Source organism: Peromyscus leucopus, chromosome 5 (assembly GCF_004664715.2).
Source record: "Peromyscus leucopus breed LL Stock chromosome 5, UCI_PerLeu_2.1, whole genome shotgun sequence".
In the NCBI taxonomy this organism is placed as follows: Eukaryota; Metazoa; Chordata; class Mammalia; order Rodentia; family Cricetidae; genus Peromyscus; species Peromyscus leucopus.
The window spans coordinates 52147130-52164720 of NC_051067.1; the positions used below are offsets into that span (position 1 = coordinate 52147130).

Genomic DNA, 17591 nt, shown 5'->3' on the forward strand with positions numbered 1-17591 from the left:
CTCTTTTTTTTTTTTTTTTTGTGGTTTTTCGAGACAGGGTTTCTCTGTGTAGCTTTGCACCTTTCCTGGAGCTCACTTGGTAGCCCAGGCTGGCCTCGAACTCACAGAGATCCGCCTGGCTCTGCCTCCCGAGTGCTGGGATTAAAGGCGTGCGCCACCAACGCCCGGCCCATGATTCTTCTCTTTAAGCTCTTTCTGTAGCTGGAGTTTTCCTGTGTCCACCCAGCTCCTGCAGCTGCTCAGACCCAAGTAAACACACAGAGACTTGTATTACTTATAAACTGTATGGTCATGGCAGTCTTTTTGCTATCTAGTTCTTTTATCTTAAATTAACCCATTTCTATTAATCTATAAGTTGCCACATGGCTTGTGGCTTACTGGTACTTTTACATCTTGCTTCCAACTCCAGCTACATGTTTCCCCTTTCCCCAAGCCCAACTCCCTTCCCCTTCCCTCCACTGCCCCTGGTTGCATCCATTGCTTGTCTGCTTCAGGCTCAGCTTCCCCAGGTTCCACATAAATGGGTACAGTGGGAAAGCTCCTTATAGGGTCACAGGCATCTTAGGGTTCATGACTTCTAAATGGGTGCAGCCTATCAGTGCAAAGGGCCTTGCAAAAGCAAAGATCCATACACAGAAAAGTCACTGACCGGGCCTCCTCAGTGTCCATGTGCTCCTTTGCCCAGGCTTGTTGTCCCTTACGTGGGGGTTGTGTCTCCTGTCTTTGGGGGGAGGAGGCAACAGAATAAACTGGAAGTCAGGTGACTAATCTGCCTCCTCACCCCTTTCCAGCCCCTTCTTTGCTTCTTCTTGGAGGCTGTGGCTACCTTCTGGGGCTGGTCCTTGCTAAAGCTGGGTGGTGACTCCTCAAGGATTATTCCCTTGCTGTTTTCATATTCAGTGTTCTCATTCTGGGGAGAATCCACAGAGTCCACAGCATCATGTGTTCTCTCACTGGGCTGTAGGTCAATTTCCTTCAGGTCTCTAGATGTGCTGAAGCTATTGGTAACCTCAGCATCATCCTGAGGTCCTGGGATCTGTTGACAGTGGGTATCTTCCAGGAAGAACAATGCACTGAGGGATGCGTGACTGAGCATGGTGCTGTTGCCAGTCTCCTCAATCTCAGCCTCCACACCGTCATCCTGTGGGGCTGAGGTAGAAGTGATGTCCTCCATGTAGGAGAGGTCGTCCTCGGATGTGTCACTGTCACCAGAACAGGTCGTGCTCTCTGTCTCCTCAAAATTCTTATTGATGTTACAGGCCTGCACGGCCTGAAAGCGTGGGGCAGAATTCCCAGGCCAGCTGAGATCCAGCAGCTTGTATAAATCTGGAGAGCTGGACCTAGAGGAGATCTTGCTATATCTCTCTTCATTCATGTCTTGCCCTTTGTGGTCTTCAGATGCCACCAGTGTGGGCAAGGCAGCTTGACTTCCTCCCCTCCTTAGGGTGGGAGGGAGGCTGGGGCTACCTGCAGGACTCTTGAACGAATAGGTCTTTGGAACATGCCATATTTCACCAAGGATGGTACCACCACTTTTTCTCTTGTTGAACATAGTGTTTTTTGCCAGGGCATCATTAAGCCTGTTTGTTCCTCTGAGTCCCAGGGTTTCTTCAGCCATGTGGTCTAAGCAACACATAGCATCTACAATGGTAGAGATGGACAGCCTGGATCCCATTTCTCTGCATGCTGGTGGTAAATCACAGAGACCGGTCCATGGAAATTCTGCCTCCATGTTCACCACCGTGGCAGGTGGGGAATGGGACCACCACAAGATGCTAAAAAGAACAACACAAAAGCAAGTCTAGGAGGCAAGTTGTTGGCTCTCAATTTCTACATCAGGAAAATCATAGCTACCTCATGTAGATGAAATTCTAACCGATCTTATTTAAAAAGAAACACAAAGCCAAATACAGAGTTAAAAGCCCAAAAGAATAGAGCACTAGCAAAACCTTTAGCTTACTAAGCACTGCCATCCTTCCCCTCAGAGAGGGGACCTTCACCTGTGTGACTTGTCTTATTATTGCCTTTCTGTTATACCTTCTCATTGGCTCTAAACCCAACCACATGATTTCCTCATCACTGCCTGTCTATACAGACCTCCAGGTCTCTATGGTTCATACTGGGATTAAAGGTTAGGGTCACTGCTTGCCTGTGTCCTTGACTATGCAGAGACTCTGCCTGCCATGTGATCAGATTGAGGGCATGTGCCACCACCGCTGGACTTCTGCTATATTGCTTGCCCTTAGCTCTGATTCCCAGGCAACTTCATTTATTAACATACAAATAAAATCACATTTCAGCACAAATAAAATATCACCATTGGGCCGGGCGGTAGTGGCACACGCCTTTAATCCCAGCACTTGGGAGGCAGAGGCAGGTGGGTCTCTGTGAGTTTGAGGCCAGCCTGGTCTACAGAGTGAGTTCCAGGAAAGGCACAAAGCTGCACAGAGAAACCCTGTCTCGAAAAACCAAAAAAAAAAAAAAAAAATCACTATAACCTCAAATATCCTAATGATGCATCTTGGCAGTCAGAAGTCAAGATAAAAAAACAACTGAAACCCCAAAGCAGTTAGGAGAAAGCATAAGGAAGACCAGAGTTGAAATAAGTGGTCACATGGAGGTTGAAACAAAGACCAAAGAAACAAAGATCAAAACAAAGATCTGTTGATTTGAAAGGGTGAAGAAGTCTGACAAACCCTTGACCTGCATCCCCCAGGGAGAAGATACAAATTATTGAAATGTGAGACAGGAAATAAGAAAGACAAGAAGGATCTATGGGCAACCTGGGTGTTTATGTGATTAAGTCTAACTCTAGAGAGGTGATAATCCTGAAGGAAAGAGATTTCTTGAATCATAAAACAGACACCAACACTGATAAGATGTTATTTAACATGATTACTGCCTGCTGCTTTACTGCTGCTACATCCTGGGTGTGATGATCAATTCTGGATGTTACAAACCATGTGAAGTGGTCAATATAGGGATAAGATGGAAAGAGTAATATACTTTCTGCAAACAAGGACAGCCCAGGACCCACAGATTGCATGATGGATCTTACCTACTGGCCATATAGTATAATGGAGACCCATTCTCCTCATGCTGCATCACCAAAGACCCAAGATCGATCATTCCAAATTTAGTCTTGAGAGCCAGTATTACCATGAGGCTACACCCAGAACAACTCCCCTCCCCCGACAGAAACACACACACACACACACACACACACACACACACACACACACACACACACACACAGAGGCTTGACTGTACTCCAATGTCCTTTGTGAACATCCACTTTTTCATTTTCATCTGCTATCAGATTCCTTGGTACTTCACACAAAGTTCAACAACAGATTGAATGACAGATTTGATGTTTCATGTTCACAGTGAGTTTAGCAGGGAATCCTAGGATAAATCAATGGGGAAAGTATTCGACAACAAGCATGTAAGTAGGTCACGGGAAGGGGCCTATGCTCAGCCACAAAGAATGAAATTTTGTCATTTTCTGAAGTGGAAATAGACATTAGGAGCATTGTCTGTAAAAGCCCAGATCCAGAGATACTGTGAGCCTAACCAGAGCCACGGATCAGTAGGTGGAACCTTAATTGAAATGGGGACTTTGGGGGCACATACAAGGGGCAGCTGCAATGTAACAGAGCAGATGAAAATGATCCCAGGTCACTGTATGCATCTATAGAAGTGTTACAGGGGAATTCCTTACTTTACACAGTAAAGGTTTAAGATAAGAAAATGAAATGAACATAACACATGGCAAAATATTAAACCAAACAGTTAAGCAAAATGAACACATGAGCAGAAATGCATGCCTCAAGCAAAAGCATGAGTGCATGAACCAAAAAGAGAAACAGAACACAATCCAACCAAAACAGAGAAATCTCCCAATGCCAAGGTCCAAGAGGTTAGGATTCCAGTTTATCAGGCTCAATGTAGAGGTACAACTGCTCTCCATCCAGCAAGAGTTTCTCTGTAGCATCAAGAAAACCCCAGCCCACCAGGTGTTTGTGGCCCACACCTTTAATCCCAGCACCCAGGAGGCAGAGCTAGGTAGGTCTCTGTGAGTCCAGGCCAGACTGGTCTACACACCGAGATCCAGGACAGGGACCAAAAATACTCAGAGAAACCCTGTCTCGGAAAAAAAAAAAGAAAAGAAAAAGAAAGGAAGGAAGGGAGGGAGGGAGGAAGGAAGAAAGGAAGGAAGGAAGAAAAAAACAAACCCAGCCCCCCACTTCAGGGTCTTATATGAACAGATTTCTATAACTTCTCTCTCTCTCTCTCTCTCTCTCTCTCTCTCTCTCTCTCTCTCTCTCTCTCTCTCTTTGGCTTTTTCAAGACAGGGTTTCTCTGTGTAGCTTTGGAGCCTATCCTGGAACTCTCTTTGTAGAGCAGGCTGGCCTTGAACTCACAGAGATCCTCCTATCTCTGCCTCCCAAGTGCTAGGATTAAAGGCGTGTGCCACCACTGCCCAGCTCCATAACTTCTCATAAATGGACCAGTGACAGCAGGGACTAACCCAAAGATGTTTCTCATTCCAGCTCCAGGGACTGCATAACTTTTGTTATGGCTGTGAGCAAATCCCCAACAAGATGCAACTTAACAAAGAGTAACCCTGCTCTCAGGCTCTCAGAGGACAGGGAGGTAGGGCAGTTGGAGGAGATGGTGACTTGGGAAGATTGGTCTGAATCAATTGGGTACATGACTTTGGCAGGTCTCTACTTTCTCCAGTCACCCAATTCCTCCTGCTGTTTTCTACTGCCCTGGGCTATTATGACCTCCCTGCTAGAGCCCAAGCATTCAGACACATGAGAAGGTATGAGACCAATCTTATCAAGCCTTGAGGAGGGCATTTTTACTTTAAGAACATAGTAACTAGGCAACACAGTAACACGGTAACAAGTGCCATAGTAACAAGGTGGGCAGACTCAGAAACTCTGTGCTGATCTGGGTTAGGGACAGGGTTATGGACTAGTTAGAGAATCAACCTATGGTCTGTCCTTTGCATTAGTACCCTAAAGTTCTCTAAGAATTCTGACTGCCACAGTCATTTTCTCTACACTTAAGATATTCACTTCCTTTATCTTAAACTCATATAGATGGTCATCTAAAGGATAGTAGCCCTCCCTGACACTCTGATGCTGTAATAAATGACACGGTTTGGGTCCTTTTTGCAGTGTTAGGGTGGGGCATAGCAAGTGTGGAAAATAATTATAGGGATTGATGGATGTAAGTGCTTCCAAGATTTTAGGAGATTACAGCACACGTAGACATGGTGAATGTACACATTGTGATGAAATTCCTTTTTTACAGCTTGTCTATACTAAAAACTTTTAAAACCAGAAAAATTAAATTTAAAAAATGTCAAAGAATCTTGCTTTAGGATAGAAATATGGGGCCTGTAAAAAAGAAACTGAATTGCAAGCACCAATTAAATTAAGAACCAATTAAGAGATATAAATCAAAACCAACAGACCAGGAAACAAACTCACTGTTTGGACGTCAAAGCAGACGAACAGTGTCTGGTTTTAGGAGCTCAGTAATATCAAAGTGTACGTGAACCAACGTCTGAGTCAACAACTCTACAGCCAACCCAGCCACAGCTTCTCTTCAGTGTGAGAAGCCCCAGCCCCAGCCAGTGCCTTATATGGGCGGAGTCTTCAACTCCTCACAAGGGCTTTGTGATGTCAGAGGAGGAAATGAACCAATCACAGCTCTTCACACACACACACACACACACACACACACACACACACACACACACACACCAAACACAAATTCTTCACCTTGTGTCTCCAAGGACTACATTAGTTTTCTCACTGCCCTGACCAATTCTCTGAGAAGCAGCAACATGTGGTACCCAGGTTTTGCTTTGGCTCAGGCTCTCAGAGGACAGGGAAGCCATTTCTGGGGACTTGGGAAGATGGGTCTGAAGCAGCTGCTTATATGGTTTTGGCATGTCCCATTCCCTCTAATGACCCGATTCTTTCTGCTGAGTTCCACCACCATGGGGTTTTACAACCTCCTGAACATCATTCCCTGCTACTGACCAAGAATGCAGAGACATGAGATGATGTGATACCTCTTCCATTCAAACCTTGATGAGGACATTTGGACTTTGAGAAGAGCAGCAGTAACAAGAATAATAGACTCAGTCACCTTTGGGCTAGCCTGGGTTAGAGACATATAGTTAAGGAATAGATAGAGAGTGCACACACAGGCTTCATCAAGGCCCTTTTCACTCACACCCTCAAATTCTCTAATGACTCCAACTACTGCAGACCTCTTCATCTCTATACTCATGATAATTGCTTTTCCTTAAACTCATATTTATGGGCACCAAAAGGATGATAGCCTGTCCATGACACTGTGAGGCCTTGAAATACTTGTCCCTCAAGATTCCCCAGAGCATGTTTTGTCTCATGAGTGGCATGGTGGCAGGAGAAGACTCTTACCATGATAGGGAATTTATAACCACAGGGAAAGGCTGCAGGAGGTAACAAAGCAGGTGGGTATGCTCCAGAATCAAATTCCCTATCTTTTACAGTTAATATATACTAACAAAAGCTAAGGTAAAGAACTAAATCAATGTACAAAATGTCAAAGATAAATGGATAGATAATAATAGAAAATGGTTGTTAATAAGTCAAGTGAAACAGATGGACAAACTAAATCTAAAACAATAACCTGTCAAAATTAGTCACAAATCCAACTCACTGGTAAGCACACTCACTGTGTTCAGGTCAGTGGTGATCACAGATGTTCAGTTCAAAGACAGACAATAAAAAATAAAGCTCTCAGGACCGAAGTCTTGAGTCAAGTCCTCTGTAACCAACCAACAGCTTCACTGCAGCTTAAGGACAAGATCCAGGCCCAGCAGGTGCCTTCCATGGGTGGGCCACTCTCCTTCCTCACAATGGTTCCTTGTGAGGTCACGGAGCCATGGACCAATCGCAGCTAGCCAAAAGCCACCATAGTTCTTGAGTTGTTCGCTCATGGCTCCTTGCAAATCAATGCCAAGACTCAACTTAAAGAGACAGAGGTAATTTTTGCTCAGGCTTTTAAAGGATTAGGCATGGTGGTGGGCTCAGCTGGAGGGACTGACCGCAGGGTGTTAGGCAAGTGATTTCACTGCAATGACAATCTCCTCCTGCTCAAGCCTATTTAAATAGCCTTGTTATATGGGCTACTTCTAGAATTCTTTTCAGTGTCAAAACCAGAAATCCCAGTTTGGCCTGAGTCAAATAAGAGTGTTTCTGAGACTGATGAAGGTGACAGTGTGAAGCTAGGTCTCTGTCCCCTCAATGGCTGACATTTGCGGGGTCTTATGCCAAGATCCATCTTAAAGCATTGGTGCTGAGTTGCCCTGACTGTCAGTGGACTGATCTACATGTGAGTGTGGCTTGCATGTTACCTTGCAGGTTCCTTAGCTTCTGTTCTTCTGGCCAGTGGTGAATTTAGAATTTGGTAAGTACTGCTGATAGAAATCTTGTAGCCTCTCTTAAAGCCAGAAATTCCCTTGGTACTCTTGGCAGCTTTATCCTTGCCAGAGGCCAAAGTTGCCAGAGTACTGGAAGGCTCTTCTCCTTATCTGGTTCCTCAATGATTTTACAGTTACCTCTTCAGAGAATGAAATGTTACAATAGCAATAAAGGCTGTTTCATAAAAGAACTCTCCTGGTCAAGGGAACAGAGTCTCTGGGTAGAGACCTAAATTTCCAGCTGGAACGGGTCAACCTGGGCAGGTGGTCCCCTTAGAAGGCAGAGTTGCCTTTAGCCATGCTAGAGCAGAATAATTGTGCCTTTAATAAAGGGACTGCACTGTCCCTTCTCAGAATCTCCTCTCTCTAGCACAATATCTTACATGGTGTAGCCACACTCGTTCATATGTCTGCTCACTTTCCTGAAATACGAAGAAAACATACCTTTTCCTTTTCTTTCTGTGTCTGTTCTGTAGGCTTTCCCTCACATTCTTACTCCTTCTCTAAGCTCTCCTCCCCTCCACGTGGCTGTTTGTCTGTCCTGTGTCCTACCTCCACGGGTAAAAGGAATGTGCTTTCCCCCTTCTCTTCTCCATTCCCTGCCATGAGGTACTTTTCTTTTAAACTGAAACAAAAATTTCCTTGAGCAAAAAAGAATCCTGAATTCTCATCCATGTTGCATTTTAGCATCAGATGGAACAAAACATGGATTTTTCAGGGGGCATCGTCATAATTGCTGATTCTTCAGATACATATTGCCTGATCCAGGAATGTATACTTTTAATCGTTATTTCATTTTCTTACAAAACCCATAGCCACTTAAAATTTTCATTTATTATTACAATGAAATAAATTTTTAAATATTCATTACATATTCATATGCACAATTCATATGCATGTGTGCATATTGTAAATGTGCTTTAATTGTTCTTAAGTTGCCCGGGGGCTGCTGATGAGAGGATTTAGTGCAATGTTCTCAATCTTCCAAATGGTATGACCCTTTAATACAGTTCCTCATGATATGGTGAACACCAACCATAAAATTATTCTCATTGTTACCTCATAACTCTAATTTTGCTACTTTTATAAACCATAATGTAAATATCTGTGTGTTTTGATGGTTCTTTTACAGGTTCATTTCTCCTCCCTGGGGGCCATGACCCACACGTTGAGAACCACTGGCTTACTGGTTAAAGACACTTGATGTGGAGCCTAATGACCAGAATTGAATCACCAGGACCCACAAGCTTTAGGGGAGAATTAACCCTACAAGTCATCCTCTCTCTGTCTCTCTCTGTCTCTCTCTCTCTGTCTCTCTCTCTGTCTCTCTCTGTCTCTCTGTCTCTCTGTCTCTCTCTCTCTCTCTCTCTCTCTCTCTCTCTCTCTCTCTCTCTCTCTCACACACACACACACACACACACACATACGTACGTACACATCCAGTGTTTTGCGTCCACGTATGTAGTGCACCACCTGTGTGCTTGGTGCCTGCAGAGGTCAGGAAAAGGCATCAGATCCCCAAGAACTAGAGAGGTTCTAAGCCACTGTGAGGGTCTAGGGATTGAACCCGAACCAACTCTCCAGTCCCACTCTGAACTTCTAAAAATCTAATACAATGGGGTTGTGGGGAGGTGGTTCAGCAGCTGAGAGCACTTGCTGCTCTTGCAGAGCACCTGGATTTGGTTTCACATCCACCTGGCAGCCATCTGCAACTGCATTCAGGGGACCCAATGCTTTCTTCTGGTCTCTGAGGGCATCAGCACACACACACACACACACACACACACACACACACACACACACACACACTCAGACACACAAAATAAAGGTAAATAAATAGGTTTCAAAAACCTATTTAACCAAGCGGTGTTAGTACATGCCTTTAACCTCAGGGCTTCCGAGGCCAAGGTAGATGATCTCTGACTTCTAAATTCAGCCTGGTTACATAGTGAATTCCAGGACAGCCCAGATTACACAGAGAAACCCGCTTTCGGAAAACCAATAAACAAACAAATAAAATAAAATGAAATGAAAAACCTATTTAAATGCTATTTAGGAGGTTCCATAAAACCTTTAAAAGCTATACATTTATAGAAAATGAAATTCATTGAAATCATAAGATAAAAGTTTCATTAAGTTACAGTGTTTAATGTGATATACAAATATTTTGATAAACATTCTTTCAAAGCAGTTTCTAAAGGAGAAAAATATTAACATAAAATATTTTATGCTAAATAAAGGACTGAGGTGCATACTTTAAAAATCCATATTGGTGGAGCTGGAGAGATGGCTCAGTGGCTAAGACCACTTGCTGTTTTTGCAGAAGACCCAGGTTCAGTTCTCGGTGCCCATATCATGCTGGTCACACCCACGTGTAACTCCTCTTTCAAGGGACATGATACTCTCTTCTGTCCTCAAAAATGCCTATGTCCATATGGTATACAAGTAGGCATACACTATGCATACAAACTTGAATAAATATTAAAATACTTATTAGTCTGATATAGATTTATTTTAAATAAATTCATTTTTATTAATTTATTTTGTGTATTGGTGTTTTGCCTGCTTGTATGTCTGTTTACCACATGTATGCAGTACCATCAGAAGCCAGAAGAGGGTGTTGGATCCTCTGGAACTGGAGTTACCAGATGGCTGTGAGCTATCAGGTGAGGCTTGCTGGGAATTGAATCCAGGTTCTCTGGGAGAACACCAAGGGCTCTTAACTACTGAGCCATCTCTCAAGCCTTTTAGGAATATATACATATATGGTGGTTTTTCGAGACAAGGTTTATCTGTGTAATAGCCTTGGTTGTCCTTCTGGAATTGTTCTGTAGCCCAGGCTGGCCTCAAACTCACAGAGATCCATCTGCCTCTACCTCCCAAGTGCTGGGATTAAAGGTGTGTGCCACTACAGTCATCTCAGAAACATTCTTAATTTACTGATGATAAATTAAGGTTTTAGTAGGGTGTATTAGGGAAGATTCTCTTGGAACTGATGGAATGAACAAAAATATTAAAGAGAGATTTACTATACTGGCCAAGGCTGTTTCACATAGAAAGGCCGAGAATCCAGTGGTTCTCAGTCCATGAGACTGGATGGCTCAGCACTCCAACCTGTTGCAGTATGCCTAGAGCATTCCTGGAGAGCTGCTGGTCTTTGGTACACATTGGAGTCCAGAAGTTGGTTCTGATACTGATGAAGGACTTCCTCAGCAACAGCTGGTGCTTGCCAGTGAGAGTGAGGATAAGCAGGAAAAGAGGCAAGTTTCCTTCTGCCATGCCCTCTGCATAGGCTGCCACCAGAAGGTGTGGCCCAGATTCAGGGTGCCCTTTCTGCTTCCTGTAAGGCTTCAGGGTCTTTGAAAGTCAGAATGTCTTCTGTCTTACTAGTATGGAGTCATACTTTCCATCGTACAAATTTGAGGTTAATAACTGCTAAACACTGTAAAAAAAAAAATCAGATAAACAGTTCAGAACTGGCAAATGAGAAATCCAAATAAAAGCTATGAAATCTGATATTTTGTTTGTTTGTTTGTTGGGTTTGATTTTGAGACAGGGTCTCTTTACATAGCTCTGGCTGTTCTGGAACTTGCTATGTAGACCTGGTCTTGAATTCACAGAGATCCACCGGCTTCTTACCCTCAAGTGCTGGGATTAAACACAGGAGCCACTGCCCACCTTTTAATACATTTTTAAAAATCTATCTTTATGTATAACAATTCAAATTTATGCATTGTCTGCATGTGTTTAGGTTTTAATGTCATTTATAGGTCATCAAATTAGCTTATGAGTGAAAACTCATCTAAATTATAATTGTTAAGTTAAGCTAAAATTCTTTTTGGTTTATAGTGTTACTACAGTTTCAAGGGGAAAGAACCAAATCCAGCAGCCTAACTAATTAAAGTTTGCCTGTCTGTCTCACCTGCTTGTCAAACAAGGAGACCTATGGGGAAAGACAAAAAAGAGAGGCTATTTCATCAATGTGACCATGTCAGGGAAACAAACGTATGTCTGATGGCCTCAGATCTTTCTGTGGGGTAGTAACATGAGTTTTTAAAATTAAATTTAAAAATCACTTTGTAATGAACTCACAAATAAAAATGTCACACAACTGGAGTGAAGTATCCACTTAACCAGTCCCAAGTCCCAGGCATCCTAGTTAACTTCTATACATTAGAATGGCTGTTCTGAAACCAGGAAGCTTCACTTAGGGTTTTGCACTTTCATTATCAAATATATATATGGATTTTTTGTTTTTGTTTTTTTGAGACAAGTTTTCTCTGTGTAGTTTTGGTGCTGGTCCTAGATCTTACTCTGTAGACCAGGCTGACCTCGAACTCAGAGATTCGCCTGGCTCTGCATCCCGTATGCTGGGATTAAAGGTATGTGCCACCACCGCCCGGTTTTATCAACTATATTTTAATGCAGTTATCCACCCAAGAGAAAATAAAACAATTGTGACAGTTGAAACTAGAGAAACAATTAGCTCTGCATTCTCTGTCATGACTCATGTACCCATTAGTGTGCATCCCATCTTTCTTCATCATCCAATATTACTCCTTTTCGTCTCTTTTCTATATTTTATACTCTACCAACACTTACAGATGTTTACATATATATATAATATAATAGTCTAGCAACCACATATGAGGGACAACACATTTTTTTCCAAGTTTGGGTGACTTTTTTAATATCATACTTTCCAAAACCATGCATTTTCCTGAAAAAAAAATTTCCTTTGTAGCTGACTAATATCGCATTTGCATAGGTACCACATTTTCATTATCCACTTATCCATTGGTAGACATTGAGTTTGGTCCCATTTCCTTGATATTGTAAATAAGACAATAATAAACATGGATGTGCAAATATCTCTATGGTAGAATATAGAGTTCCCTGGGTATATGCCCTGGAGTTGAAAATTGGGTCATATAGTAGTTCTATTTTAATTTTTTCTGTTTGAGACAGTGTCTCTCCGTAAGTCTTAGATATCCTGAAACTCACTATATAGACTAGGTTGGCCTCTAATTCAGAGATCTGTCTGACTCTGTCTTCCAAGTTCTGGGATTAAAGATATATGCCACTGTGCCAAGATTTATTTTTTGATTTTTAAAGGAGCCTCTACACTGATTTTCATAATGGCTGTATTAATTTGCTCTCCTACCAGCAGTGAATTTAGGGTTCTTCTTTCTCTCTATTTAACATTTGTTGTCAGATTTCTTGGTGATAGCCAAATATAATAAGGTGAAATAATCTCTCAAAGTAGTTTCAACTAGCATTTCCCTGATGATCAGTAATATTGAACAATTTTGAGAATAGTTATAGGCCATTTTTGTTTCTCCTTTTGAAAACTGTCAATTTATTTTGTGTAGCTGGAGTTTGATACAAATACAGAACTATATTTGTTATAATGTACATATATTTCTACTCTTATTTGAAATATTTGTATATTAATACAAATGTAAATTTATATCTGTCATACTGTATGGAGGTTCTACTTCTGTTTAGAATATTCTGTATATTGATATATATTTAAGATTATTGTCATATTGCATATCGCACTATACATTCCTACCTCTGTTATAAATATTTTGTATATTTTCACAATTTTGAAGTCATCATCCTTTACCATATATTTGCTTATAGACTGTTTACCTTGTTTACATGAAGCGTTCATTAGTCCTTAGGTTATTTCGGTAAGACTTATAGATTTATAGTCACCTATGCTTGTCATCTCTATAGTTAATGCTAGTTAGGTTATCCAGATTTATAGATACATAGGTCGGATAGACAGGTAATCTTCAAACACTTCATGGACCTAGAGAATGTGGCATTTAAATAACTTAGAATTCTATTGATATGAGACACAATTGCTCCTGGCTGCACCAATTGATCCCAAGAAAATGTTGGGCTTCTAAGACATTTCCATTTGGAAGTTTGTCTTCTTCTTGGCACAAAATGGCCTAATGGGCAAAGAACTGCCCTTGCCTCGACTGCTGACAGTACATATGCTGTCCTTTTTGGACAAGCAGGACACAAGGAAAGTGACCACTGTACTCTGCCAAGACAGGATAACATGATCTTTCAGAATTCCTGCTTCTGAAAATGGTCTGACAGATACTCTAGGCCTGTAGCTTATATGAATGCGCCAACAATGCTGAGAAACATTAGGTGACTGTCCAGGCTGTCAGCTGTCTCGGTCTACTCTTGCAAGATTCCCAAAAGTTGCTTGCATCCATCTACCATTTCTCAGGTACCATTATATTCCTTCTCAGGTCTTTGATGAGATTGAAGACTAGCAGTTATAGTTACAACTTAATATATATATATATGTATGTATATATACATATATATATTCTTAGATAGAACATATTAAGTATTAGATTCAGGTTCTTTAGGATAGGACACCTTTTGGAATGATCTTTGTAACATACCATTTACCTACGCTCTAGACTTCTCTGGATTTTTAGTATGTGTTTCTTTCTTTCTTTCTTTCTTTCTTTTTTTTTTTTTTTTTTTTTTTTTTGAGACAGGGTTTCTCTGTGTAGCTTTGCACCTTTCCTGGAACTCACTTGGTAGTCCAGGCTGGCCTCGAACTCACAGAGATCCGCCTGCCTCTGCCTCCGAGTGCTGGGATTAAAGGCGTGCGCCACCACCCCCCGGCTAGTATGTGTTTCTTGCTTGATATTGTTCACATTGATTGTAGTTCCATCTTATCTAGGTCATTATCCCTCATTATTCCTGGACAATATTTGATAACCATTCCTTTGTATGTAGACTTGTATTAGGTTAGAACCTTCTTATTTAGACAAAAGGGGGAGATGTAGTGGGTAGTCATTCCAGCTTTGATCTGGAAGTTCCAACCCCCATTGAGATTTCGGTAACTGTCATGCCTACAAGGCAGGGCCAAGAGAGAACCCTGAAGACCTGAGATCTGGATGCACCACCTCTCTTGGTCCCTGGACCCTGGACGGTGGAGGTAGATCTAGCAGAGTTCTCCAGAGAACACCGCCAGACTGCACTGCGTCTTTCCCAGACCCTGCAACCTACCTATCCCTTGATTTGTAAGTTATGCCACTAAATAAACATCCCTTTTAACTATGTGGAGTGGCCTTAATAATTTCACCAATAATTTTCTTAGACTATGTATTGATTGGCAGTTTTATTTCTTTGGTATTTAATGTATATCATTCTTTGTAAATTCTGCATATTAGCTTCTTGTCTGAAGTGTAGTTGGTAAAGACATTCATCCTTTCGGGGAGCAGCAGTTTGGTCTACTGATGGTTTCCTTTGATGGGCAGAAACATTTTACATTTCCTGTAGTACATCTGTTGACATTTGGGACTAACTCCTATGCTACTGGAATTCTGTTCAGAAAGCTCTTATCTACCCCAATGTCTTGAAAAGTCATCTCTATGTTTTTCTCTAACATTTCCAGCATTTCCAGTTTTAAATTAAGGTCGTCGACAGGGTTTTAATTGACTTTTGTACAAAGTAAAAGATAAGATATACTTTCATTCTTTTGCAGGTGGCTATCCAGTTTCGTCAGCACCATGTGTTGAACAGGTTGTTTCCCCCGACTTCCTGTTTTTGACTCCTTTGTCAAGAGATAGATGGCTTTAGCTTTATCAGATTATTTCCAGGTCCTCTACTCTGTTGCTTTCTCCTAGCTGTCTTTATGCCAGTTCCAGGCTGTCTTTATCACCGTAGCTCTGTAGTATAATTTGACGTAGAGTATTCTGATGCCATCACTGTGTTTTTACTCCTGAGGGTTGCTTTGAGTATTTGTGGTCTTTTGTGTATCCATATGAATTCTTGGGTTGCTTTTTCTAGATCTTCAAAATATTACATTGGAGTTTTGTTTCTTATTGCATTAGATCTGTAGATTAATTTTGGAAGTATAGCCATTTTTTACAATCTTACTTCTGTCAGTCCAGGAGCATGGAAGATCTTTCCATTGTCTAATATTTTCTTTTAAAAGATAAAATATGAAGCTGGGTGTGGTGGTGAATGCCTTTAATTTTAGCAGTTGGAAGGCAGAGGCAGGTGGATTCTGAGTTCAAGACTAGCCTGGTCTATAGAGCAAGTTTCAGGACGACTAGGCTACACACAAGAGAAACTCTGTCTTGGAAACAGTGTGTGTGTGTGTGTGTGTGTGTGTGTGTGTGTGTGTGTGTGTGTGTGTGTGTGTGTGTAACTGGGCAGTTCTGGTCAAGGTGTTATCTCCAGGATCCTTGTATGAATTCTGGTTTTGCAAGATCATACAAATGGTTCCTATTGCTTGACAGGTAAACTGACTTTTGGGAGATAATTGCTCCTGCTCGAGATGCAGCCTTGTCTTCCAGGAAGTGATTTCCATCATGTAGGCTCTACTGTTATAACGGGTGCAGGTAGAAATGCCAAAGCTAAACCTCCTGGTTTACATCCTAAGACCCTGTCTCAGCAAACAAACAAACAAGAATTATTCCTAATTGGAGCAATTACACAGTAATCTTACACTACATCTTAATGGACAAATGTTTAATTCAATCTATAAAATTTAGCCTATTATGCAAACAAATAACAATAATAATTTCTTAAAATTATCTAAAGCTTTGGATTTCTTCTCAAGTCTATCCTTTCTGGAAAGTATTTATTGTCTCTTTATAAAATAAGTGCTTGGTGTTCTGTAAACCAGTTAAGGAAAAACCACAGGAGTGTTCTCTATTAAAGATGACATATGTTATATAAGAGACTTCTAAATATGATAACTGAGAATTCAAAATTGGTTACAGGGTCTTTCCCCAAATATGAAAAAACCAAATGATTTCATCAACTGAAAGAAAAAAAAAGACATCACACCAAAGATTCCATTCTTAGGAATGGAGAGTTGGCTTAGCAGTCAAGAGTAATTGCTATTTTTTTTTTTAAGATTTATTTATTATTTATACAGTGTTCTGCCTGCACGTGTCCCTGCAGGCCAGAAGAGGGCACCAGATCTCATTACAGGTGGTTGTTGCTGGGTATTGAACTCAGGTCCTCTGGAAGAGCAGTTAGTGCTCTAAACGGCTGAGCCATCTCTCTAGCCCCGCAATTGCTATTCTTGCAGAGGACCCTGGGTTCAGTAGGGTTCAGAACCGACTTCAGGCACCTCACAACCCCCTGTAACTCCGGTTCCACTGGATCACCTTCTTTTACCGGCCTCGGCGAGCACACACATGTGGTGTACAGACATCCATGCAGGCACAGACACAGACACAGACACACACACACACACACACCAAACAAACAAACAAACAAACAAATAAATAGTTTTTAAAGATTCAATTTTAACTAGAGGAAAAAGACTATGAGGATAATTCCAGCCAGTCACTGCACTGCAAAATTTCAGATGTACGCTTAGATTCACATTTCTCACATCAAACATGTGTCAGCTCTGAGCACAGAACACATCTATACGGACTTCAAAAATGTTGGATGTCATCTCCAACTGCATTGACAATTAAATAGCCCAAGGACTGAACATTTCTCTCACGCTCTATGCTTCTTAAGTCTTTTTGTAATTTGACATTTTGATTATTTAGGATGCTTAGATTTTCCCTTGGTATATCCCTGAGTGACAGTGCTAATCTTAGTTTTAACAATGCTACAAATGAGGATGACACTATGTCCCTTCGGGAACTATGTTTTCGTCACGACTGTTTGCTTACCTGGAACCCTTACCTTATTTGAAGTCAGTTGTCCAGCTGTAGAGGCAAAAGACAGGACTAAGCCCAGATGAGTGTGTGAGAAGACAAATAGCAGATGAGCAAAGAGGAGGATGGGCAGAGGGCATTTAAGGAGGTGGAGTCAACAGTAGGGAACAAGGTAGGCTGAAGCCCTCACAACAGGGGGAACTGTAGCTCAGTCTTGGATGTACACTGGGTGGTCAGGTGACAGGTCAGTAGGGCTAATATATTACCCTTACAGGGCTAGGTGTCCACCTTTTAACAGGAGTTACACCGTTTCCTTGGCCTGGTGTATCCAATAACTTCTTGGGTCTGTTTTCCCTGGTATTATTTTAATATCCCCATGTTCCCCTGCAGTCTCAACTCATGCCAATGTCCTTATTAGGTACCTT

The 17591-nt window shown here is 41.6% G+C and overlaps 2 protein-coding genes across 2 annotated transcripts in view; both read right to left on the reverse strand.

Annotated features, from left to right (window-relative positions):
• Positions 1 to 422: 422 nt before the first annotated feature.
• LOC119087952 lies at positions 423 to 6896 on the reverse strand. Its single transcript, XM_037205610.1, has 2 exons — positions 6746 to 6896; positions 423 to 1775 (listed from the first exon to the last, which is right to left on the reverse strand). Exon 2 carries the CDS (start codon positions 1730 to 1732, stop codon positions 698 to 700), a length of 1035 nt encoding a protein of 344 aa, XP_037061505.1. The 5' UTR covers positions 1733 to 1775; positions 6746 to 6896; the 3' UTR covers positions 423 to 697.
• The window catches only part of LOC114685776 (isopentenyl-diphosphate delta-isomerase 2-like), a 15400-nt gene continuing 4665 nt past the window's right edge, over positions 6857 to 17591 (reverse strand). The window contains exons 5-6 of the mRNA XM_037206461.1: positions 11415 to 11435; positions 6857 to 7039 (exon numbers count right to left, since the gene is read on the reverse strand). Of these exons, the coding sequence (XP_037062356.1) occupies positions 6857 to 7039; positions 11415 to 11435 (204 nt within the window). The remainder of the gene's footprint in view (positions 7040 to 11414; positions 11436 to 17591) is intronic.

Coding starts and splice junctions, on each gene's coding strand:
- LOC119087952 (XM_037205610.1), bottom strand. CDS start 1,732: ATGGAGGCAGAATTTCCATGGACCGGTCTCTGTGATTTACCACCAGCA.